A 26,994-nucleotide genomic window follows, 5' to 3' on the forward strand; every position below is an offset into this window, starting at 1 on the left:
CTTATTGTATGTAAACTTGACTTCCAAGAAAAGTTATAAAAAATTCTCAAAACAATATATATCTCTCTCATTATTCTGCTATTAAGCATAACAGAAACAAATTTGATAATCCTAGCTTACCTAAAATAGAAAAAGTTTAGTCACATTAAAATCTGACTTTTTTGTTAATGGTTATGTGCCGTTTTATACAGTGTATGTAAACTTCTGGTTTCAACTGTATGTAAGTAATGTGTATTTATGTAGCACATTTGTTGTGTATGGTAATACTCGCAAAGCGCTTCACGATCATCAGGGGGGTCTGTCCACACCACCATCAGTGTGCAGTGGGGGCAACCACAGGCCAGTGCGCTTAACACCCACACCAGCTATTGGTGGAGTGAAGTGACTGTGATAAAGCCATTTTGGTGGGTGGGGATGATTGTGAGGCCATGGTCGGTAAGGCACGATTGAGGGAATATGGCCAAGACACTAAAGTTACATTCCCTAATCTTTACAGTAAGTGCCATGTCATTTTTAATGACCACAGAGTCAGGACCTCAGATTAACTTCTCATCCAATATATGACGCTCACTGACAGTATAGTGTCCCCTTTACTTTTACTGGGACATTAGAACTCACACAGACCACAGGTTGAGCGCCCCCCTGCTGGTTTCTCTACCACTTCCAAAAGCAATCTAGTTTTACTATGTGGTCTCCCATCCAGGTACTGGCCAGGCTCAGTCTTGCTTAGCTTCACTGAGTAACTGGTCTTTGGCTGCGGCCATAAATGTAAAAGTTGATTTGATATTATTAGATTTTGTTGATGATGATTTCATGCAGGTAGTGGAGTAAGAAAGTCTCCTAATTCTTCTGATGAGATTAATATAATTTTTTTTTGTTTTTGTTTTATTTGCAGCTGTAATTTAATATCTTCGCATACAGAGTAGGGCTGCATGATTAATCGAAAAAAAGATTGTGATCTTGAGTCAACCCCCCAGACGATCTTAATCCAGCATCTCTATGATTCAGCCAATTATATTTTCAAGTTCAGGAGACAAGCATATACTGATGACTTAACAGGTCTTTACATTCTTTTATAAACATTGCTCAGCAGCGTGGACTCCTCCAAATAGTGTTGAAAGAGTCAGCATATTGTATTTATAAGGTATAATTCATAAGTGTATACAATGGTCTAATAATGTTGTCAATAACCCCTTTTACACAGTGATATCGGTAAATATCTGGAAAATTTCCGGAACGACTTTACCGGTATATTTAAAAAAGCGCTGTTCAAACAGGCGAGGACGTTACGGAAATTTTCCGGAAAAGAGCATTCACACATCCATTCCAAAATACCGGTAAATTCTGACATCATTAACCACAAATGAGCTTTAAACGGCTGCGCTTGTATTTGTAAACATTTGACTAAATTACAAACTCTGTGGATGATCAATATTGTGAACAACTTTCGCAGGATCACTTTCGCATGTCGAGATGTTCATAATATGTGCGTGTGCAGGCCCTCACAGACACACGCAAATCTTGAAGGTAAACAAACCACGGCTTATCATAAGCATCTCATCGATGATTATTTACACAGTTGGCATTAAGAAGAACATATAAACGTGATCTGACTTATTTCTAGCAGCTAAATGTGTCTGGAAAAATATTCAAAGGCTTTTATTCTCACAAACCGCTCGGACGTAAATGCGTCTGACTGTTGTGATTGGCTAAAGCAGACGTCTCACGTCAGCACGTTCTAGACGTGGACGCGCTTATTACGGCAATCTTCCATCTGCATTCACACAGCGCAGAATTCTAGAAAAATAGCCAGAACGAATTTGCCGTTATTTTCAAAAATGACCTGTTCACACATACAACCTTTCCGGAAATTTGCCGGCAATTTTCCGGAAAGGTCTGTATGTGTGAAAGGGGCTATTGACTGATTGCAAGGATATGTCTTAAACATATTAATTCACTTACTGATGACTAGAGCAAATTAAAAGTTTTTGTCAAGTCCACTGTTCTACGTCTGTGCGAAATTTTGCATTTTAACCAGCAGTAGACAGATACGCCTACCATTATTATTGTTTTATTACTATTATTTATTTTTTATTTATAATTTAGTTTATTTTACATCTACAGAACTGTGAAAAATGAATGATTTTTTTAACAGTAAAATAATTGTGAAATAGCAAAACACAAAATAAATTAATAATATTAGCAATAGAATCAAATCTGTCCTTGTTGTTTTATTTTCATATGTTTGATTCAATCATTTGTTTCCTCCTGCATCATAATTTGTGTGCGTGTTTGCAAATATTTGATCAAAATATATAAGCAATTTTAAATATAGCTTGTTTAAATCTAATCCATATGTTATGTTTTGCTTATAACCACACATTTAGAGCTGTAAATCCAGCCATCCAAGATTTTACAAAGGTTCATTGGAACAATGTCTAGAAATTCCAAATTCATGAACGTTCTCAGTTACATTGCTTTACTAGTAATATTATTGGGAATTCCAAATCTCCACGTTTCAATTTCTGACGATAAGCAAGAAATATGGCATGTTTTCATGTCCAACATGTCCAAGGTTTTTTGGCTCTAGAAGGCTCCTTTGATAATCATGACATGTTGCTGTGTGTTCTGACTGCACAGGAAGACTGAACGTGACACTTTAACAGCTGATTTTATGTGTCCTCGTCTGACCCGTTTTCCTGGAGCGTCCAGATCTCTTTCATTTTGGAGTTGTGAATTTCTGAAACAGCATAAATTAACGTGTCGCAGGAGGAACTGCGCAATATCCACTTGATGTTTGGCATGTGCCTCTAGCATAGATTGTGAAGAGCTAAATAGACTTTTCCAGCACAGCTTCCAGAGGCAATTTGTATAGTTATCTCCGTGTTTGACATAACCTTTTCTAGACATTCAGGACTTTACTTAACATAGCTGACTAGATGCGTCACGGTGTTTGACTGTTACAGTAGCTCATGGCTGTCAGCTGTACGCCAGTGGTGCCGCCCTACCCAGAATTCCATTCTCCTGTGGCGGAACGGCTTGTCCTTGAATCCCCTGAGAGCCGTAAACCCACTCTGAAAAGCACACACTTGCGGGGTAGTGTGTGTTTGTGTGTGTGTGTGGCACCATTGGCTGTGAGACTGACCTCTGTTTGGCCGTGGGTAAATGCTGTCCCTCTTGACGGACCTCGCAGCTTGTTCGTTCTACAGAGGAATTTGTTTACTTGTGGTGGAGCTACAAATAACAAGAGCGTTTACGTACAGCTGAATAACTTCCTGCTCTCCAGGCAGACACGTAACAAAAACAAGGCCAGAAAGGGAAGTGCTGGACACTTACAGCTGATTTAGGTTGGCCTCAGGGTTTTTTGTTCTGCTTATGTAGTCAAGGTGTATTGTAGTCAAGGTGTTACACCACACTAGTTTGTAATTAAGTTGTTCATGACAGTTTTCCAACTATCTCATCAATTAAAAATTAATTTCAGGCTTTTGCATAAATGATTGACAAACCTAAAACATTGCATCATAATGCAGGTTGTTTTGGTTTGCTGGCTGGTCAAACGTGCTTCCTTGTTTTTAGTTATAGCATGATTTTTTTTAATGTATAGTTATATTAATATAATTAATGTAGATAATATATAGATAATTAATATAATTAAATTAATTAAATATAATTAATATTTAACAAAGTGTTTTTTATGGTAAGAGTGTTTTTATTATTTTAAATATATATATATATATATATATATATATATATATATATATATATATATATATATATATATATATTTTTTTTTTTTTCTTTTTGTTTGATTAGTTTGATTGATTAACTGTTTGTTTGATTGATTAACTGTTTGTTTGATTGATTGATTGATTAACTGTTTGATTGATTGATTAACTGTTTGATTGATTGATTGATTGATTGATTGATTGATTGATTGATTTACCAGATTCATGCATTTTTGACTTCCTACTACCTTTTTGATGTCCTTGGCTGACCACATACTGGATGTATGTGCATAAAAATGCACTGATTGATGAATTATTTAATTCTCTAAACAATTGATAAATTTGTTGTAAATTTTAGTTAGTCCTTCATACACTTGTCAATACTCTTATGGTGTTTTTTTGCATTTACAGGCTTTTGGCAACGCAAAGACAGCACATAACAATAACTCCAGCCGTTTTGGGAAGTTCATCCAAGTGAACTATCAGGAAAGTGGCACTGTTAGAGGGTAAGTTTGTCCCTGTCTGTAGTGTTGTGAAATGCCTGCAACCCTTTGCTAATTTGTTGCTTTTTTTTTTTTTGCAGAGCATATGTAGAGAAATACCTGCTGGAGAAGTCCAGACTCGTCTATCAGGAACACAATGAAAGGTAGAAGACGTTGTGCTGTTATTAACCAATACTAGGAATGGGTCATTTGACTTTGTTTCACAGATTTCTCTCAGTAATGATTAAATCACACTGAACTGAGCTAAACTGAACTGTACTGAACTTAAACACTAAAAACTGAACTACTCTATTCCAGTTACTATGACCATTTATACGAAGCTGCTTTGACACAATCTACATTGAAAAAGCGCTATACAAATAAAGCTGAATTGAATTGAATTGAATTTCTAAAAAAGTGTCCTATTGAAACACTAAATTCCAATTAGACATTCCATACATCAGCATAGAATGATGTATGGAACATAGTGTTAAAATTTCCCCCTTTTGCACTATTTATATAAAGTTATTTTCTAAATACTAACTGAACTAAACTGTTTGCAATCACACAGAACCAAGACAAAAGAAAATAATGGTAATGATTTTATTTATGAACTGTCCCATACCTTGCTGATCCTATTCACTTCAGCTGTCAATAAGTAGGAAATAAAGAAATCATCTATTGAATTGAAATATTTTGTGCTTAAATCAACATTATTCTCATCTAAACTAAAGTTTAATTGAATATAGTGTTGATTTGATAGAAGCTCATGAGGAATATGTCCAGTAATTTCTATGCTGTGTTGTTGGAGTTACAGTAGTTGTTCAGTTTACATCTACAGATGCTTTATCTCTTGGCTGTCGTTACTGGTCACACTAGTTTTATGACATAAATTCCTTGTTTACGTGTTTTTATGGAGTTGGGCATAAATCACAGCCGTCATACTTGTCCAAGTTTGTCCAACCGAAACTAGTTTGACATTGTGTGACAAGTGGCATGATAAAGCGATTAGTTTCTTTACAGATATGTCAATCTCAGCTTTTTAGAGTCAGTGCCCTTTATTTTTCTCACATATCAAGTTTATTACAGACATACAGTTGTGTGACTTTTTGAACAATACTTCAATTGTATATAGTATGAAATATTTACTTGGTCACAAACTGAAATGCTTGCTTTGAAAAAACATTTTTAACAGTGATTGCTGGATTTTGATTGAGAATTACTGTGGAAGTTAAATAAACAAATGCAAAGAGACAATGTAGTTTTCAAAAATTGTTAGTTTTAGTTAGAATGATGTAAGCATGCCTTCCCTCAGAGTGCCAAAGGTTTATAACAAGAATTAACTTTTAATTTTATGCTTTCCTACATTGTGTTTTAAAGCAGGGATTTTCAGGGATTGAATATGATCATCCTTGTTCAAGTAACCCTTATTTGACAAATATGGCACACTGCTACTTTAACTCATATTTATTTTTTTTAAGTTAAGATTATATTATATTTATAACAAATGCTTTATTAAAAACATTTATGAGGTAAAGTGTCAGTGTGGCGATTTTCTTTTGATCATTTGCTTCTTGTATAAAGGCCCATCTTAAGTAGTGGAATATATAAATAATAAAAAAGCAAAGGTAGTTAGTCTGTGTTGCATGTACATTTATTTATTTTTTTTATTATTTATTACTTAATGATATGTATACATCTATTAACTTATTTTAGTCATTCTTTGAGTTTTGGATAATTAATTTATTTTAAACGTATTACATATTTAATCTCTATTAAGTTAAATTTAATGATATTTTAACGGTATATATTAATTTAACTAAATGAATATATATTACATATTTAATTTATTGTAAAAATGGCACATTTTACCTATTTCAATGACATTTTAACTGTACGTTTTTAATTTTGTTGTTTATCTCACTAAATTGTATTTTAATTCATTGTTTTCAATAATTATTTAAAAATCATTACATCTTATTTTCCTTTATGCTCATTTGTTTACTGTAATGATTAAATAATGTTAGATTAGATAATATTGAACTACTAATAAAATTACTTTTCATTTATTTTAAATCTTCTTTTCACTCTTAATTACTTAATTTTTTTCAATTACTTGCTTAACTGTACCTTTTTCCCGCTCCAAACATTCCCATGGTCCCATAGCAATTTTTGCAGTCTGTGTAGGTCCCTGGACCGCATCTTGAAAACCCCTGTTTTAAAGATGGGTTCAGCACTAAAATTTGACTCCAAGCAGAATCAGTACTGCTTGGACTGTAAAGCAACTGGCAAATTTATATCCAAATATCTTCAATCGACTAATGGCAGTATGCTGTTTTAAAAAAAAAAATATTCTGTTTATGTCGCAGGAATTACCACGTGTTTTACTACCTGCTGGCAGGAACGAGTGAAGAGGAGAGGACAGCGTTCCACCTCAAAAAGCCTGAAGAATACCATTACCTCAATCAGGTACGACTTCATCCTGCTGCATGCACTGTACTCACCCTCAGTGACCCCATTTACTACTGCCATTAACATTCCTCTCAGATGAGCCCATTACAAGTGGTCGACAGAGACACATTGCCACTGACACCTGGTTGTAACATGTGTCTCCTGTGACCACTTGTTATCAGATTTCTTTGAGAGGAGGGTCTCTGAATTTATCACCACTTACTATGGCAATGCATGTTGATGTGTGGCTTATGGAAGGACATCCTCAAAGTCTTGTACATGTTTAGTGGTGGCCAATTCCAAATTTTTAAATTGTTTAATTGTTTTTAAACCCGTTTTTAAATCCAGATTTGATGGAAAAATGGCAGAGGTCATTAATGCATCAAGACACTTAAGTGTTTACATGGCAAGCAAAGCACAGTAAGCAAAGCCCATGTGCTGCCCTCGACATTGGGAAAGGAGGTTTGAGTGATTCCCTGTTTACACTTGGAGTTATCCACATTCATTATATATATATATATATATATATATATATATATATATATATAATAATAATAATAAGATTTATTTTTTGGAGCAAATTCATGCTGCTCTGTGCTATACAAGTAAAATGGATTAGTATCTAGCCAAAATGTCTATGAAGACAAATTTTATTTTCTGTTGTAATTATTTAGTTTTTTTGGTTAAAGTTGGTTTCTCCTGGTTATTCCATTTAGTGTGTGTAAACAATGAGTTCGGGCTACATTTACAAGACAGAGAAGTTTTTATATAGTTTCCTGTTTACACAACAACGTTTTCAAAAAGATCTGCATTTAGACATTCATGATAATGACTTAAAATGCTGTACTACATATACAGTACCAGGGAAGTATTTGGCGCTGTCAGCTTGTTAGTAAACAGCAACTGCAGGGAATTGACGATGTATGTATGTATAATTTTCAGTTTGTGTATGATGCATCTCAGACACACACTGCAAATTCTGCATACACGCCAACACAAGCCGTTGAGATCATTGTCAATTCCCTGCAGGTAATGTGAAGTAAATCCACACTCTTCTGATTCAGTGTTAGTAAACATTTTGAAACATACAGTGTGGGTATGATGCATCTCAGACACACACTGCAAATTCTGCATACATGCCAGCACAAGCCATGTAGAGATCATTGTCAATTCCCTGCAGGTAATGTGAAGTAAATCAACACTTTTCTGATCAAGTGTTAGTAAACATTTGAGCATCATGAACATTATCACGTAGTGATTATTCTACTGTCTTTAGTCTACATCTCTCTAACATTGTGTCCTAATTACACTTGACGCTACAAGATTCCACCAACAAACAATTTGGCTGTCTTCACCAATCATAACGCAACACAACAGAAGCAAATACTATCCATTAATTTAAATATCAGCACTGCACTCCCAATGAAATGGTTAGGGTTGTAATCTAATTGATGCATATTAAACCAATTTAGCACTATTAATAGTACATATGATGATAATGAAGATTTTGCACTGACTTTCATTTTCAAACCTTTTCCTTTTTTTTTTATCAAGTTTAGAGTTAAGTGATCTGTTGCTGCTTTCTATAATAATGACAATATATGTCTCGTTCAAATATTGGTATTGTAAAAAAAAAAAACATACCTTGTACCTGAGGGGATAATTGTCTTTTAGTTTATGCTGTAGTAAATATAATAATGAAATAAAATTAATGTAAAAAAAAAAAAAAAAAAAAAGAATAAATAAAAGAAATAAAATAAAATAAAAGAAAGTCGTTTTAACAAGAAAAAGATACAGTTTATCTTATGATGCGTTGCTGCTTCATGTATAGTTGGGACATGGTGTGAACATACTATCTACAAAGAGCTTAGAATGACCAAGAGGCGACACTCTACGGTAACTTGGAAAACAGTCACTAGAGGGCGCGGCAGCCATTTTGGAATGAAAACTCCAATAGAACAACAACATATTAAAAGTCTGTAAAATAAACTATTAAAAGTGCTGATTATTGTGATAATAAGTGTTGTATTGTCATCTTTTAGGTTGTATCTAAGCTTTAATGCGCTTTTTAAATAAAAAAATTAAAAAACAAAGCATCTGCTTGCCATCGCGACAGTAATGAGATCAAATAATAGTAAAATAATACTTCATAGTCTTTGTTTTTATAAACAATTCAATAAAATTTGTCTTTAGTAATTTGTCAAATGGTACAATTTTTTAAATATTTTCCAAAATGGTCATTTATACCCAGACTTCAGCATTGCATATGCTTGCAATGTGATTATTGCGAATGACCACATTGCGGTATCGATGCTGAAATGATATATTATGCAGCTCTAGCCAAAATGCATACAAATACTCCCGTTTTTGGCTGAAAAGTTGTTGTGTAAATGCCCCATTAGAGTTATTTTAGGTTGATCTGTTCCTTTAACCTCCTAGAGCTTATTGGCCACATACGTGGACAGCCCATTTTAGCTCTGAAGTGGCTATTTAAAATACTTTGAGTGTTTTATATTTTATTACAGACATACAGTGTCATCCTGCAACTGTTTTGCAGCTCATGAAATATCCCAAGAACTATTTTTAACTGTCCAAAATGGGGAAAAAAAATAGTTTTTACTCTCTGATGGTCAAATTATGTTAAATAAAATATATGCATTAAAAACAGTCAGGAAAAAGTGTTTTATGAAAATTCGGACCAAAAGTCCACATATAAGGACATAATTTTTCTCTAAAAGTACATCATATCGAAAGATGATACTTAGGTTTTATTCTAATTAGATTCCAATAAGCCCAAATAGCAAAGATAATTTAAAAATGCATTTAATAAACACATTGGGTCCTAAGAGGTTAAGTCCAGGTGTAAACAGGGTGTAAATGACTTGCTCAGATAAAAGGCTATGGACTTTCACTGTGTCAGGATTTGGGCTTTTATGATATCTTGTTTTCTCAACACAGTAAATATGGCCACATTAATGATATCAGCAGAAATGTTCATAATGATATAAATCATAATAATGTAAGCAGTCAAATTCAACATTTTGACGAACTAATTAGTCCAAATATCAATGTTAGAGGAACTACACAAGTATACAAAAAGTCTGTCTGGAGGATACTTTAATTTTTCTTTTTGTTGTCAAAAAATCTATGTCTATGTCTCAAATCTATGCCAAAAATACAATCAAACATGTTGTGAAAGAAAATAGATTGTCTTGCTTTTGTGTGTCACATCCTCCAGCATGATTGTGTGTGGCAGTAATCGCTACACATTGCATTGTACTCATATTTTCGTGATGGGTGGCAACCAGCGTTAAGGTGCAATCCTGCCACCGACTTGTTGAATGTTAATTGGCACTAAACGAATATCATATGTCCAGTGTTAACATATCTACATAGAATTTTTACAGTTACTGTCAACGTTGCTCATCATGACACCCTAGTCAGGTCTGTGGTGCAAACTGTAAAGGCTATGCTGTTAGAGAAGTCAACGCACACTTGTTGAGAAATTTGGATGCCAGCATTATTTGTGGTGTGTCCCATGTGGAGTCAGTTTTTGTCATGAGTGCGTGTCAGGCAGCTGCTCTCTGAGGCCGTAACAGACCCATTGACGGGATTCACTCTCTCGCTGGGCAAACAGGAAGGAGGAGAGAATGGAGGAAACAGATTCCACAGTTCATTCCTTTCAGCTGGCCCAGTGCTCTCACACACAGAGCCGCTTTAAAACCTAATCCCGCCACAGAAAGCAGCCCCTGTGCTTCTAACATGCCCCTCATTTCCATAACACACACCTGCCTCGTGCTTTTGTTTCTGTGTGAAGTGCTCTTGCATGCAGATGTTCATTCCGTTGTATGTGTGAAAATGTATTTTTGGTCTCACGAAACGTTAAAGGGATACTCCACCCAAAAATGTGAAATTCTCTTACGATTTGCTCACCCTGATGCTGTGCCAGTCCCTGATGCTTTTGAATTCACTTCTGTGGATCACAGAGGTTTTTAGACAGCTCATTTCTGGCTGTGTTACAGTATGTAGGGGAACAGATCTAGAACTGGAGTCCGTTCTTGTTGCGTGGATTACTCAGTTAGCTGGATTTGGTTATTGATGATTTGACATGATCAAGGATTGTTTCGTTCTTCGAAACTCGTCCAAGAGATTTTGTCAAAGCAACAGTTCGGGTAGCTCAAACCTGCTCAGGAGCAGCAGCTTATTTCATATAAACAATATTAGATCAGGTTTTTTCAAGCAAAGGTAATAGTTAAAGTATGTACCGAATGCTAATATTTTCGTACAGTAGCAGTTATAAATACTTTGGTAAATAGTAAATAGTTAAATATATATAAACGTATGCTCAACGTATGCTCAAACTTATGTAATCTCCACTTAAACTGTCTAAAAAAAGTTTTTGTACTAAAGAAGTACAAAAACGGTCACATGGTTATACTCCTTAAGGCATTCAAAGAGAATTTTTATTAATATGAACCTTTTACAACCACGTACTATTTTAAGGTACCGACCCAGCTTTAGTACAATTTTTGTATGATAATAGACATGCACAATTTAAAAAAAATAAAAAAAATTAGGGAATAAGAATTTATGCAGTCATGCACATGTTTTGACGGGTAATATTCTGGGGCCTCATGTATCAACACTGCATATGCACGAAAACTTTGCATACTCCAGGTTTCACACTCACGTTTGGATTTACTAACAATGAAATGAACGTGACAATGTGCATTGCTCCACAGCAACTTCATGTCTGGCGTACGTGCATTTCTTGTGTGTGTTTGTTTTATTTCCATTGGTGACTCATAGAGGCAATTATGTTAAATTGCAGACTACGAAGTATCTTTGAGTCGTGCAATATCAGCTGTATGAGACGGGATCATCCGCATTTCAACAATTATATAAGGTTTCCATACCATGCAGTTGACCAGCCAAACATTAAAGCGCAACTTGCAGCGATCGCCGGTTTTCCCAATGTAATCGGAGAGATCGACTGCATGCACATTGCTGTAAAGGCGCCATTTGAAGATGGACTTTGCATACGTGAATCAGAAACATATCCATTTAATAAATGTGCAAATAATATGTGATGCTTAATGCACTTAACATAATGCACACACTTATTAATGATTCCTACTTGTGTTCCTCGTGATAAAAACATGATGCCAAAATGATGCCATGCGCTACATGAGCTTCGCAACTCGTGCTGCTGAAGTCTGCTCAACTATCTCTCTATTAGCTCATTCCAGCGAGGTGTCTAACAACGAGGTTTCCAACAAAAACCCGCTGCGATACCGCGTCAGCTAAACTCCCCACACAATTTTTTTTCTTTTGTTATTAATTTCGGTGGACTAACTTGCAAATAACACAGTTTTTCTCCATTCTACCTCCGATAGGCGCACCTCCAATTCACATTCTGTTCAAAGTTTCTCTTTTTGCTTGCTTTTGCCATTGCTTCTTCGTTCGTAGAGTCATTAGCATATTCATACGGGGATGGAAGCTGGGACCTCTTGCATGTTACACTCAGTTTCACGTTAATTCGGATGTACAAAGAGAATATGCGTGTGATTCAGCATACAAATTCATACATCTAAATTTTTTACTGCGTACGCACATTTAAAGCTTTGTGTGTACGCAATGTTTTAGTATGAATTCAACGGAAGTCTTCGTACATGAGGCCCCTGGTGATTTAATGCTTGGCAATAGTTGCAGACCACTTTACCAATATCAATAGGCTTTTTTGATGCAAAATTATTTTAACATCCAGTTATTACACCGATTAAAAAAAATTCGAATAGGCCTAGGCTCCTATAATAAAGATAATCAAAACTAAATAAATTGCTAAATGCTATTAATACATGAAAATGTAAATCCTGCAGCCCAAAACAAATGTGGAAAAGTGTTGGATATTAATTTAAACAAACCTTTCACTATGCATTGTATGTCATTTTGCTTTCATGAATAATTAAATATTAATCACATGATGTCATGTGATTCGCAAACTTGTTTAAAGAACGAAATTAGCCACAGATTAGTTGTCAAGATTTCAAGATCTGTCAAATCATCTTAGATCATTTAAGCGAGGTACGGAGAACAGACCCCAGGTTATGAAGCAATCTGATGCTTTATAAATAACACAAGTCAAGCATAACATTCGCAAGCTCATTGGAAATATATGCTTCCGCCTGAATTTTTGTGAAACTTTAAAAACATACTTATACATTTGACTTGCATTTCTTGGTAAAATCAGTGCTATGGTGCAGTATGACAATAATGATTTTTACAGGGTCATATGGTTGTTGAATAAAGGATTTTCACACATTTCTTTGAACAACACCAAACAAACACCACAAAACATCTGAATTGTGTCTATAGCCCCGTTTACACTCAGGTCTTGATGCCCAATCCCGATTCATTGCCTACATCTGATTTTTTGGCCTGTCCGTTTACATGTTCTTTTAATTGTGACCCAAATCTGATTTATGTGTACATGCCATACAATTTACAACCTTGCCCATGCATAAGGGCGGGTTCTAGCATCTGTGCCACACTAGCCATAATAGAAGAGATTGTCCTGCTTTTAGCTCTGTGGAATATGCGAAGTTCGCCCAACTTTAAAATGATTTTGAGGTGGAGGATGAGGGAAAGGGTTGTCATCGCAGCTTGCACCTATGGTTTATATATGGTGTCCTCCACCATATAGAGGAATTTGTGGGTACAAGAGAGATCTCGGATCTGGTGGGAGCAAATTGTGGCGGGCTTTAATGAGGAACATTGGCTCTGACGTTTTAGGATGAGCACACACACGCTCCTCCTTCTATATCATTAAACCGTGGAGTACGAAAAAAGATGACATACAAAAATGAATGCCTTAATAAATCCGATCTGCTTATTTACATGATAGTCTCATTGTCACATATCTGATTTACAGTATGTCCACATATGAAGGAGGCCTGAAACCGATCTCTGTTTATCCAATGCATGCATTTTTTTTTTTCTTTTTTTTTCTCGTGTTTACACGGTCATAGGACAGATTCGATTTGTCTCACATATGAGCAAACAATCGGGATTGGGTCACAGTGGCAGTGTAAATTGGGCCTAAGATTTGTATTTAAATAAGTTTTCTCTTATAATTCTCCATATGGGCAAATATTCTGGTGTGGTCGGTTTTTGTATGTCAATTCACTGTCAAAACTATTGGAAGGAACAGGAGTCAAGCATGATGTACAGCATATGTATTTTAGTTTTAAAAAATTTAAATGTTTGGATTTCCTCTAACAAACCTACTATTTTATTACTGAATTCAATGATTCATCAACTTTTAACATATAGCTTACCTTCAAACGTTTTTGTGTTGTATTTAATGCATCAGTTGTTAAGGGTAAATGCACTTGAGATAAATGGACTCTATCTCTATCTCATTCCCTATTTAATACAGGAATAGGAACAGATAACAGGAATAGTTAACACAAAAATTTTACTTAATTTAACAATTAATATTTTATTTGTTTTATATAAGATAAAAATTAGAAATTAGTTTATTAAAACTCAGATTTAGAAATGTGTTGAAAAAAGAGAAATTGGGATAAAAATTAAACAGGTAGCTCATAATTAAGGAGGGCTAATTATTCTAATGAGTTAGCATGAGAAGAATGACTAATAAGGTTGTTACAATTTTTGGTGGAGTATCTTTTTAAATGTTCGGAAAGATCAACAAAGCTTTTGTTAATGCATGTGTGTGTTTTCATTTGTCAGGTCTGCGTTTCTGTTTCTAACATCAAACTAATTTGCTTGAGCAATCTACAGCTATTAAATCATCAATATTAAAACTTGTAGTCACTGTTTGGACTAATATTGTGATTCATTCCTACTCATTATTTTTTACCAGTATGTGGTGCTCACTAGTGCAGGTCTTGAATTTCCACATACAGAGGAATCTCTGTGTCCAGGCAGTAGTTTTTCTTTTTTATATATCCCTGATTTTTGTGTGTCCATCTGGCTGCACGCACAATCTCCTCTGCACAGTTACAAATTCAAGAGGGCAAAACTGAAAAATATCAAGTTATTTGGTTTCTTAGAACTGCCATAAACCTGAACGCTCCAGTGAGCCGAGAAACTTAATAAGGAAGAAACTTTAGAGGTGTGAATTCTTGTCATTTTTGCAAAGTACCAGTATAGTAGCTCTTTCTTAACTTCCGTCTCTTATGTCTCAAGGCCTCAAAAAATGCGGAGAATTCTCATGGAAAAAAAAACAAAACTTCTACAGAAAACGTTTTGACTGTGGTTTCTAGTTTCTGTTTAGCAAGTTGTTTTGATTTGCTAACTGTCAAACTGTTTTTGTTACGCAAGATTAAATAATGAATGCTATTTGATTCTCCACACTTCACAAAAATGTTCTTTTCATGAACATTATTAGTGCATTTGATAAGATAAAATAAAAATTTAATCTGCTAATAAGTAAAGAGCAACTAATAAAATCAGTAAAAAGCAAGATTAACTTAATATTTAGACCAGGGGTGCCCAAACTCTGTTAAAGAGGGCCGGTGTCTTGCAGATTTTAGCTCATCCTTGCAGGTTAGTTGAGGCTGGTTGGTTTCTAGAAAGCTGTTTCTTAGTATGTGTTCTTCAGTGATCTTGCGCCCTTGTGTTCTCATGGAACATCATCATCAACTGCCAAAGTTCAGTTCCAAAACTCAAGACTGCAAGAACAGAGGAAGCGTGAAAGTTCCCAGATGTGTTCTTGATATTGAGGATGTGTTGATGCAGACTTGAGTGCAAAGCTCACACAGAAGTCATTGCTGCTGATTATAAAAATAAAAAAAGGAGATAGGAACCACAGCATTTTATACCTGTTTATTATTAAAGTTCAGAGATATAAGTTATTTATCTTAGAAGTTTCCCTAAATGAGACAGTAGAAGTATATATTTAAATGAAAATCACATTAAGGTTGTTTATTTGCTGAAATTTGTATTAAAAATCAGCTTTATTTGTATTGTACAAAGTATATTTGTAAGGTTTTTATGCTGTAATGATTTAATTATTTTCCATTAAAACCGAGTGAAGGTCATGTGACCATCAGGAGGAACGCAGCATCTCATTTCTCAAAGGATGCGTTCCATGTTCTCACGCCCTCCCGAGTTCATTCTTCCGAGGTGACCTGGCAAGACTGCGATCCATGAGAACGCAATTGGGAAAGAGCCTGATTAGCTAGCCCAGGTGTGTCTAATTGGGATTGGAACTTAACTTTGCAGGACACCGGCACTCTAGGACTGAGTTTGTGCACCCGTGATTTTCTATATATGAAAATTAAGACAGTTAGATAATATTTCTTTATAAAAGTTATTTTCAGTAATTAGACTGATGAATCATAAAGGCAAATAAGTTGCACTTGATGTTTGAATATTAAAGTAACTTTTTAAGTTAGTTGAGTGACAATGAACAAACTATTGTAAAGTTTTCTACAAAACATTCTGTAAATGTATTTGTGCAGTATATCGTGAACTAATAATCAGGAAATGTATATCATTATAGCTTTATCATTTAAATTAAAAATGAACATATCAGGTTAGCTACTAGACAGTAATGTACCTTTTAAAGTTGATTAGATTCTTTATAAATATTTACTTAAGGATAATATTATCTTCCTTACGGTTATGAAAACAAAATCTTAAATATCCTAAATCTTCACATAACCTGTTCCAGGACCTGTCTCTCTTCATCTCATTGTGTGCCAGCTTTTGTCATAATCAAGTACATTTTGTGTTTTTGTCTTGTCGGAATGGGATACTAGCATACTGCCAACTTCACAGAGCTCAGAATTTACTAAATGTTTAATCCAGTTTTTATTTACAGTTAAAGTCAGTTATTAGTCCTCTTATGAATCTTTTTTTGTTTGTTTTTAAATATTTCCCAAATGATGTTTAACAGATTCAGTAATTTTTCACAGTATTTCTTTTAATATTTATTTCTTTTGTTTTATTTCGGCTAAAATAAAAGCAGATTTTAAATAAAAAACAAAAAACAAAAAAAAAAAAACAATTTTAAGGTCAAAATTATTAGCCCTTTTAAGCTGTATTTGTTTTCTTTATTATCTAAAGAACGAACCCCTGTTATACAATGATTTAACTAATTACTTGCCTGTTTAACCTAATTAATCTGGTTAAGCCTTTAAATGTGACTTTAAGCTGAATACTAGTATCTTTAGAAATATTTAGTGAAATATTATGTTACTGTCATCATGGCAAAGATAAAAGAAATCAGTTCTTCGAAATGAGTTATTAAAACTATCATGTTTATAAATGTATTGAATAAAAAAATTTCTGTTAAACAAAAAATGAAGAAAAAAAATATACAGTACGTTACAAAAGTCTGTTGATCCCAGTTGTAAGAGCACCAAATAATAACTTCTAGTTAATCATTTGGAAAAGTGGAAGCGGATGAGTCATCTGTTGTACTTCATCCCAAACATCACAAATACTGCAGAAGACCTATTGGAACCCACATGGATCCACGATTCTCACAGAAATCAGTCAAGAAAAAAATCATGGTTTGGAGTTGCATTCAGTATGGGGGTGTGCGAGAGATGATGGCAACATCAACAGCCTGAGGTATCAAGACATTTATGCTGCACATATATATGCAGGATAGCTCTTCTTCTCATACTTCAGCCTCCACATCAAGGTTCCTGAAAGCAAAGAAGGTCAAGGCACTCCAGGGTTGGCCAGCCCACTCACCAGACATGAACATTATTTAGCAGATTAAGTATTATTGGTAAGCTGAATCCAAAGACTCTTGATAAACTCTGGGAGTCCTGCAAGAACGCTTTCTTTGTCATTCCAGATGACTTTATTAATAAGTGATTTGTTTCATTCCAGAGATGTATGGATGCAGTCCTCCAAACTCATGGGAGTCATACACAATATTCATTCTTTTCCACTGCACCATGACTTTATATTTTATACTGGACATTTTTTCTGTTAAGTGACAGGACTTTTGTCTAAGCAAAGTCAGACCTTACTGTCCTAATTAAAACATTAAAAATCAAGGCATGATCATATTTGATTTTGGTAAAATTAGCATAATCTAGAGGCCTTTGCCTTTTATATAAGCCACTTTTGATACCAAATGATCAACTAGAAGTCAATTTATTATTTGTTGTTCCCAAAACTTGCATAGGCGGCAAGACTTCTGTCAGGCAGTGTACAAAGGAGGGCTAATAGCTCTGATTTCAACTGTCGAATATGCGATTCCTTATCTTGTAATAATCTTATGCCGAGCTTTAGAAAAACTCTAGTTAAATAATACTTTAGAAAGGAAATAAAAATGAAAGCTTATACGTGCTAAAAATACACACTATTTTGTGTACATGCTAAAAAATTAGTATGAGTAGTATAGCAGTATCCCATTCCAAACATAACCTCAGTGTTTATAACCAAGAGCATGTGGCTATATCCCATAATGCTTTAGCTCTCTCATTTTTATAACGGCATGTGTTTAGCAGGCACAGTGTGGAATGTTGCTCTAATCCCATCTATACCTTACTTCCAGATGACAAAGAAACCTCACAGGCCGCACTGGGGAAATTACTATGAGAATGAACCGGTCAGTATTGAAATATTGTGTCGTTGCTGTACAGAGACGTGTCGCTGGCTCCACAAATCACTTTCCATAGTTTTCCCCTCACACAGCACACCACTCCCATCCTCTCTGTGTGTGTGTGTGTGTTTGTGTTTGTGTGTGTGGTTTGGGATGTAATTAGCGCTCACTACATCTCGCCGGCTTTTCTTTTAGGCTGTGCTTTGGTGTTTGGTCATTGTGTTTTTGAGGTGTTCCCTGATCTGGCGTCATGTAATTCTTCTGCTTCTATTAATAGCCTGAACTCTGGGCATCGCGGTCAGATCTCTTTTGCCAAGTAAACACTGTAGTCGATTGGAAAGGAGCGATAAGAAACCGTGCAAACAAGCTTTATTTGCATTGGGAGGGTGCTACAAATGTAAAGTTGATATCTTAGACTTGTGCTGCTGATACAGACGTGCTACCAGTCTCAACTAGGTTGAGATTTAATTGGGTTAAAAACTGGTGTTGTCATGGTACCTACATTTAATTAGACTCATAATAATTTATAAGACATTATATACACTCACTGGCCACTTTATTAGGTACACCTAATTCCCTAATCCATTGTGGCATAGATATAACAAGGTAGGTGGTTCAACAAGGACAGGTATACTTAATAAAGTGGCTGGTGAGTGTACAATGCACTGCAAAAAAAATAAAAAAAAATTATTCATGTTTTCCCAACACAAATGCATTAAGTTAGCACAATTAGTTTAAGAAGATTCAACACAAACCAATGAAGCTTGCCCAAAAGAAATTCAGAATTGTTTTTTTAAGCTTATTTTAAGTAAGTAGTTTGAACAAGTAGAACTAATTTTTTGAGTGTACCAATACATTTCATTGGTCCGTTATAGCAGTATCATTGCAAAAAAAGTATTGGAACCTATTTAATGGATGCACAGGGGTGCTGTTTTTGAACATGTCATTAGATGTTTCTTGACAAACTATACATCAGTCTAAAGCTACAACCCTCAAGCAGAAATGTATTTGCTACATTTTAAAAGTTGTACAGGACACTCTTACCAGAAATGAAGTACATAAATTTTTCACACATTAAGGGCTCTATTTTTGAAAATCCATGCGCAAAGCGCAGGGCGTAAACGCATTAAGGGTATGTCATAATCCACTTTTGCTAATATAAGAATAAAAAATCCGCTTTGCGCCGCGACGCATGGTCTAAAAGGGTTGAGTTTATTTCCTTAATTATTTACAGGTGTGTTTTGAGAATAAACCAATCAGAGTCTCATCTCCCATTCCCTTTAAGTCAGTTGCGCCGCGCCATGGCATATTTGCTATTTAAAACTGAGTGTTTCACTAGCAAGAAAACAGTTAAACGGAAAATGCCAAAACGACTCTTGCGCCAAGCTGAAACAAGCAAACAACAATTGCGTGGCACCTTGCGCCACATTGCGCCAGGTGTATGATCGGGCCCTAAACCTTTAACTATATAAACCGTGCATGAAATAATATAAAATTATCAGAATTTTGTGCTTTTTATTTATATGAATCTATTTTTCTCTAATGAAGTATAAATCCATGTTCTTTGCACACGCTAAATAAACTTTGAATTTTTTCATTTATTTGTATTTTTAATTGGTCTGATACTCTTCAATTATATTCTAATTCATTGTTAATTTAATATACTAATTCAATAAGTTAACAAGCAGTAGTTGTTGGTTGGGAAAATTAAAACAATATAAAATGTCAAATAAATGTTTGTTGCAAAAAGATTGAATGGCAAAAATTACCTTTCAAGATTGTCATATCGTATATTCTTTTGTGCCACTCTTATAATGTTGAAAGAATTCAGTCAATGTTTAGTAAAATTAACTTAATGCATAAAAAAAGTAGCTAGGACTGTATAGTAGCATATGACTGATATATTAGTATCAGAATTGGCTGTGAGTAATTTTGTTAGAATGGGTTATTAACAAAAAGAAAATCCTATGGATTGATTTCTATATTTGATCAAAAAATACATTACATAAAAATAAAATATGTATATCGGATTGATATTGGTTACAACAACGCATTTTTTAGTCCATATATACTAAAATGTGAATAATAGTTATTTAATAAATAGTGTTACTAATGTAACTTTTTTACTTGTTTATAAAGTGCACTCTCAATAAGGTGTAGAAGATTGCATACAATAGTTTTTTTTATAAACGTTTCTATCACACATAATACAGAGGACTTAGAATTGTGCAGTTAAACTGATCAAGTGAATTTGTAATGAAATCAATATCTATGGCATATAGTCATAAACCATCAATGAATTTAATGGGGAACTTAAAATGTAAATAAAACGTAAAATGAAAGGAAAAAAATATATGATACAATCAATTAATGTCACACTTTGTGACAACAAACATTAAGTAAATAAATAAATAAATAATGAAAATAAATAAACAAATAAATAAATAAAGTAAGCACATTTCCTTATTTTCCTTAGAAATGCAGGAAACAGATTTTTTTTTCTGTCACTCCATGTCATGAATGGAGATCTGATTGCGATGCTGTTTTTTTTTTTTTTTTTTTTCATACCACTGAAGTCATGCAAGACCACATATTTTAGATTAATCAGAATTGTACAAGTTTTGAGGTAAACATGAATACACTACAAGGAAACATCACACAAACCAGTGACCAAATCAGCAGGGGTATAATGGTGGCATGATTGTTGTTTTTATGATGTTGTTTTCCTGGTTGTTGGTGGTGTGTCTTCTTGCTCTCTCTATCAAGGGTGTCAAGCTGTGGATGTTTGGATATGAAGCCATCATTTTTGTGGCTAATTAGTGCTTCTTGTTTTGATATGCTTCAGTGTAAATGTATAATTTAATTTGTCTTTACATGCAAGTTGCTATTTATTGTCAATCTTTGCATAATGAGGAAACAATGCATGAAAGTACTGAGCAATGTATTAATGATGCTAAAAATGTTTTGCTATACTAATGTCTTTGCTAATATTATATTTATTTGATTGTTTTTTTTTTATTTGTGTGTGTTTTTTTTTTTTTGACTGCCCCAGGAGAGTATACATAGTGGAGGTCAACAGTTTGCATCAATAACAACAACAACAACAACAACAACAACAATAATAATAATAATAATAATAATAATAATAATAATTATTATTATTATTATTATTATTGTTGTACTTGTTCTTGTTGTTACGATTATTAATATGATCTATATTATATTATATTATATTATATTATATTATATTATATTATATTATATATTAGATTAGAATACATTTTTGTTATTATTATGATTAATATTATTATTATTCATTATTTAAAATTTTTATTATATATTTATTTGTTTGTTATATTATTTTCTATTGTTATATATTTTTTTAATAATTAGTATTATTATTTATTAATTTTATTTAACTACTTTTAAGTTATCTATTTTAATGCTTGATGTTTTCTTGTGATTAACAAACAAAACAAAAAAAAATTTCATTTTTTTAATGTGCAGTTTCTAAGATCTTTAAAGACAATTTTCTCTCTCTCTCTCTCTCTCTCTCTCTCTCTCTATATATATATATATTTTTTTTTATTATTTTTTTTTTGACTTCTGGTAAAAAATGTTCAATTCGAACAAACGGTACATTAATGGAAATTTATTTATTCATGTATAGAGGATGAAAAACAACACAAAAATATACGTATGACTAATATAAATACTACTATATTGTACTATATATAAAACATATGTTGTACTACTACAAATATAATTACTTAAACAATGACTTTTGCTGCATATTTAAACTACTTAATTAAAATAAGTTGAGATGACAATTCTTGAGTTTTTTGGACATCTTAATTGTTTTATGTTGTATCCACTTAAATTTGTATAAATCAATTAAGTTGTCTTTTTTGATTTGTGTGGGGACAACATAAAGGAGTTGTGTGGAACCCTGCATTTTTTACAGTGCTGTTACTTGACTTAATTAATTGCTTCATTGATGAATGCAAGATCATTTTTTTAAGGACTGCACTAAACTAAAACATGGTCAAGTCATGTTTGATTTTATAGGGCTATTACAATGTAGATTGTGTCAAAGCCGCAAAGTCCAGTCAAATGACTAAGTAACAGCTGTTTTCAAAACTGATGCGATTAACACAAAGTTACAATATTATAATGATTTTTTAATTGTCATGTGATAATAAAAATAACAGAACTACACGGTATAAAGTGATTAGTTACTTAAAGAGAGTAAACCAGTTGCCTTAAAAGCAACAAGTTGACTTTACAAAAAATAGTTTAAGTTGTAATTTGGAACTGTTAGTTAAAAAAAAAAGTAAATCAATCACTTTTTGTCAATACACCTTTATTAAATATTAATAAATACACCCCCAACACTACCCCCCCCCACTTTTTCTGTATCTAGCAAAAGTGACGTACAGTAAATATAAGTTAATAAGTATAATAAATCTGCTCTTCCAGACTCCAGTTTGTCTTCTAAATCCAACACGGGTGTAAGAATGGTTTTAACCACAGCAGTTCGAACTGTTGTTCTGCCGAGTGACTAAAAAGTGATCAGCATGATGGTAAAAAACTGCACATTTCTAGTCAAACCATTCTTCTGCAATCTCATACCAAAAACGGAAATAAGGACAGTATTAATAGCTATAAATGTGGGAGAGCATTGATATTATATGATTGTATTGTATTGCTATATGGAACAATTAAGTGTTGATGTTAAATCAAAAGTAATTCACAAATACTTAAAAATGGAATGATTTAATGACAATAATTATCTATGGTTACAACTGAATTAATAACAAAATACTGTATAAAATGATAAAATATGAAATGATAAAACATATGGTCTAAATTGTACCCAGCTTAAATGTAAAATTAAAGTTACCAGAGGTAGAAGAGGAGACACAGAGGGAGGGAGAGAGAGACAAAGAGAGCAGGCCCAAAAGCCTGATTGCAGTAGAGTCAGAGAAGATAGACTCCAGAGGAGGAGAGGAGCAGAGCAGGAGAGAAGCAGGCCAGGAAAAGAGAGGGCAAGAAAAGAGACAGAGCTCGAGTTTACCACCTGTTTTGTATCTTTTTTGACCATGTGACTAAAGCCATTCAAGACATTCAAACTGACCAATCAACATGTGACCACACCATAAAACCCCCAAAGTCCACACAACAGGCCCTGATCTTATCAGTTTCTGCCTAAGTGCATATGATAATTTAGCCTCTTACAAAGGCTTTAATTGTAGATTTTATAGAATTAATGAAGCTCCAAATATGTAATATTTTAATAATAACAGAAATCATTTGAAAACAGACGTGCTAAAATATTCCAACACTATAAAATAGGATTAGTTGCCTTTAAAAAAAGGAGTACAATTAGCATAATTATAACAATAAATTCAACTTTACATTTCCAAGTTAGGTGACGCGGTGGCGCAGTAGGTAGTGTTGTCGCCTCACAGCAAGAAGGTCGCTGGTTCGAGCCTCGGCTGGATCAGTTGTCATTTCTGTGGGAAGTTTGCATGTTCTCCCCGTGTTCGCATGTTTGGGTTTACTTACAATATTTTTGTAAAGTTACCTTGTTGCTTTTAAGGCAATTGGTTTACTCGCTTTAAGTAACCAGTCACTTTTTTGCAATGTACACGCCAACTTATCCAGCATATGTTTTGAGCGGATGCTCTTCCAGCTGCAACCCAGCACTGGGAAACACCCATAAACTTTTATTCACACATACACTACTGACAATTTAGCGTATTCAATTCACTTACAGCACATGTCTTTGGACTGTGGGGGAAACCGGAGCAACCGGAGAAAACCCACACCAACACGGGGAGAACATGCAAACTCCACAAAGAAATGCCAACTGATCCTGCTGGGACTCAAACCAGTGGCCTTGCTGTGAGGCAACAGTGCTAACCAATGAACCACAGTGTTGCCAATTAATTATAATATTATACAAATATAACGTTTTATGGTGCTTTTGTCAAACCAATTCCTTGATGGAAAGACCTCTTTTAAAATATAAAAAAGGTACAAGCTTTTAACCACTAATATGTCATATATAGTGTCAACTTGCTTCAAACTCAAATTGTAACCTGTCTGTCTGTTTTCTCAAGTCTGTTTTGGTTGAGAAGTCTTACATCATTTAACACAAGAAAAAAGCATTTTAAAACATGTCCGACTCTCCAAATGTGAAGAAGAGAAAACAAATGGGCAGGATTTGGTTTGAACCATAAAGCTTCTAGAGTTTCAGCACTGTTTGCCTTTCCACTGCTCTGGTATGCTATAATTTTGGCATCAGTAATGAAGCGAGGCGATGAAGGAGACACTGTCTCATTACGGGGAGGACGTGTGTGTAAAATTGACTGCGTTGTTGTGAGCAGGAAGCCGTTTCTCTGCCAGCTGGAATCAACCGCAGTGGATGGCAGAGGTCCTGCTTTACAACACTTTGCACAACTGTAGTGAAAGAGCGGTTGGAGGTGCTGACAGCCCTTGCAATGACGACTAGGGATGATGCCATTATAAAAAAATGCCAGCTAATTTTAGGATTCAGGACTGATAGGCTTGTGTTTTTTTACAAAATTAATGCAATTATAGAACTTTTCATATTTTCAACGCTAAGTATGATGGCTGATAATATGAGCCAATCCTCTAAATCACACTGTAGTATATATGTATTACACATATACACTCACTGGCCACTTTATTAAGTACAACTTACTTGTACCGGGTTTTGCCTTCAGAACTGCCTTAATCCTTTGTGGCATAGATTCAACAAGGTTCTGGAAATATTCCTGGATTTTGGTCCAAATAGACATGATAGCTTCACAGAGTTGCTGCAAATTTGTCGGCTGCACATCCATAATGCGAATCTCCCAATCCAGCACATCCCAAAAGTGCTCTATTGCATTGAGATCTGGTGACTGTGGAGGCTATGTGAGTACAGTGATGTACAGTGATAATTAGTACGGTTAGTACGGATGTGGTACTAATGGGCCCAAAGTGTGCCAAGAAAATATTCCCCACACCATTACACCACCACCTGCTTAATTAGTAGAAGGCAGCATGGATCCATGCTTTCAAGTGGTTGATGCCAAATTTTGACCCTACATTTTGAATGTAACAGCAGAAATCGAGAATCATCAAACCAGGCAGCGTTTTTTCAATCTTCTACTATCCAGTTTTGGTCAACCTGTGTGAATTGTTGTCCCAGGGTGCTTTCACACCTAGACTTTTGTTTCAGAACCTGTCTTGTTTGCCCAGTTAGCGCGGTTCGTTTGGCATTTGTGAATCCAGCTATCGCACTCGGATCCGCGCCAAAACAATCGGTCATAGATCGCCCGAATGAGGTGGATTCGGCTGGATTGAAACAAATTCTCTAGCAGATTGATTGGTAGTGAGAAAGTGGCTATATCACAGTGTATGATGGATATGGCATATATACGGATATATAAAGAGAGAATTATGAGTAGAGTGGGAGGTCATTCCTAACTGTAAATGTGTGTTTCATGTTAAAGCCTATAATGCATAAGCCAACTGCTATGCATGAGAAAGTCTTACCTCTGATTTATACTTGGTGACGATGTCTGTGGGCATCACTTTTCAAAATGAAAGCACAGCTTTCGTAGCCTATCTGCCCCAAGGTTGCACATGTTGTGCATTCAGAGATGCTCTTCTGAATACCTCAGTTGTAACAAGTGGTTATTTGAGTTACTGTTGCTTTTCAGCTCAAACCAGTCTGGCCATTCTCCTCTGAGCTCTGCCCTTTTTCGGACCATTCTCTGTAAACACTAGATATGGTTGTGCATGAAAATCCCAGTCGATCAGCAGTTTCTGAAATATAACAACCATGCTACGTTCAAAGTCACTTAAATCACCTTTCTTCTCCATTCTGATGCTCGGTTTAAATTGCAGCAGATCATCTTGATCATGTCTATGCGCCTAAGCAAATTGAGCTGCCATGTGATTGCCTTATTTAAAATATGCGTTACAAGCAGTTGGACCTAATGGTCGGTGAGTGTATATATACACTGTAAAAAAAAAAAAAAATGCTGGGTTCCACACAATCGATTTGACATAGGACGACATAAAGAAATTATGTTAGTGTATTAGTTATTACAAATGAAAGTGGATTGAGCATAAAACAATTAAGTTGTCCCCAAAACACCCTCAAAAATTTTGTTGTTTCAGCTCATTTTCAATAAGCAGTTTGAACAAACAGCAAACATCATTTTTAGAGTGTACGTTCAAACATATGCTTGATATTTTGTTAAATTCAGAGATTGTAGAATCACAGCACTATATTTACTGTATATATAGAAAGAGGTAATGATCATAATATTGGTAATTTAATTGCATTTCAGTTTGTTCTTCCTGTTTTTTTTAAAGACATTGTGCACATGGCGTTTTGATTACCTTTAGATTAAATTGATGAAAGTCAATCTGTATACATAGAAAACAGAAAAAAGTAAGGCATCAGCTTCAGTGATACATTTAACTTGCATGGAAATAATCTGTAAAACCACAGATTTATTCTTGTTAAAAATACATAAAAGAATAAGTGATCATAATTCAAAATTTTATTATATTTTAGATTAATAAAACTTTGACAACTGAGTAAAAACTAGTGGTTTGAAGGAGAGTAAAAAAGTATTTCAAATAACAATTGAACATTTTTTGGAGCTTCACTGTGATTCTTCATTTGATATGCCATCAGATGTTTCTTGTTCAA

The 26,994-nt window shown here is 34.3% G+C and overlaps 2 protein-coding genes across 51 annotated transcripts in view; one reads left to right on the forward strand and one right to left on the reverse strand.

Moving 5' to 3' along the window:
• The window catches only part of adamts7 (a disintegrin-like and metallopeptidase (reprolysin type) with thrombospondin type 1 motif, 7), a 610,954-nt gene that overhangs the window by 226,636 nt on the left and 357,324 nt on the right, over positions 1 to 26,994 (reverse strand). The gene's annotated exons all lie outside the window — the stretch shown is intronic.
• myo9aa (myosin IXAa) overlaps positions 1 to 26,994 on the forward strand; it is a 253,527-nt gene that overhangs the window by 115,446 nt on the left and 111,087 nt on the right. For 34 of the 50 annotated variants that reach the window (NM_001423815.1, XM_073905946.1, XM_073905954.1 and 31 more), the window contains exons 3-6: positions 4,137 to 4,231; positions 4,309 to 4,371; positions 6,577 to 6,676; positions 18,207 to 18,260. In NM_001423815.1, the coding sequence (NP_001410744.1) occupies positions 4,137 to 4,231; positions 4,309 to 4,371; positions 6,577 to 6,676; positions 18,207 to 18,260 (312 nt within the window). The remainder of the gene's footprint in view (positions 1 to 4,136; positions 4,232 to 4,308; positions 4,372 to 6,576; positions 6,677 to 18,206; positions 18,261 to 26,994) is intronic. The other 16 variants (XM_073905950.1, XM_073905979.1, XM_073905952.1 and 13 more) reach the window with 1 other exon arrangement.

Source organism: Danio rerio, chromosome 7 (assembly GCF_049306965.1).
Source record: "Danio rerio strain Tuebingen ecotype United States chromosome 7, GRCz12tu, whole genome shotgun sequence".
In the NCBI taxonomy this organism is placed as follows: domain Eukaryota; kingdom Metazoa; phylum Chordata; class Actinopteri; order Cypriniformes; family Danionidae; genus Danio; species Danio rerio.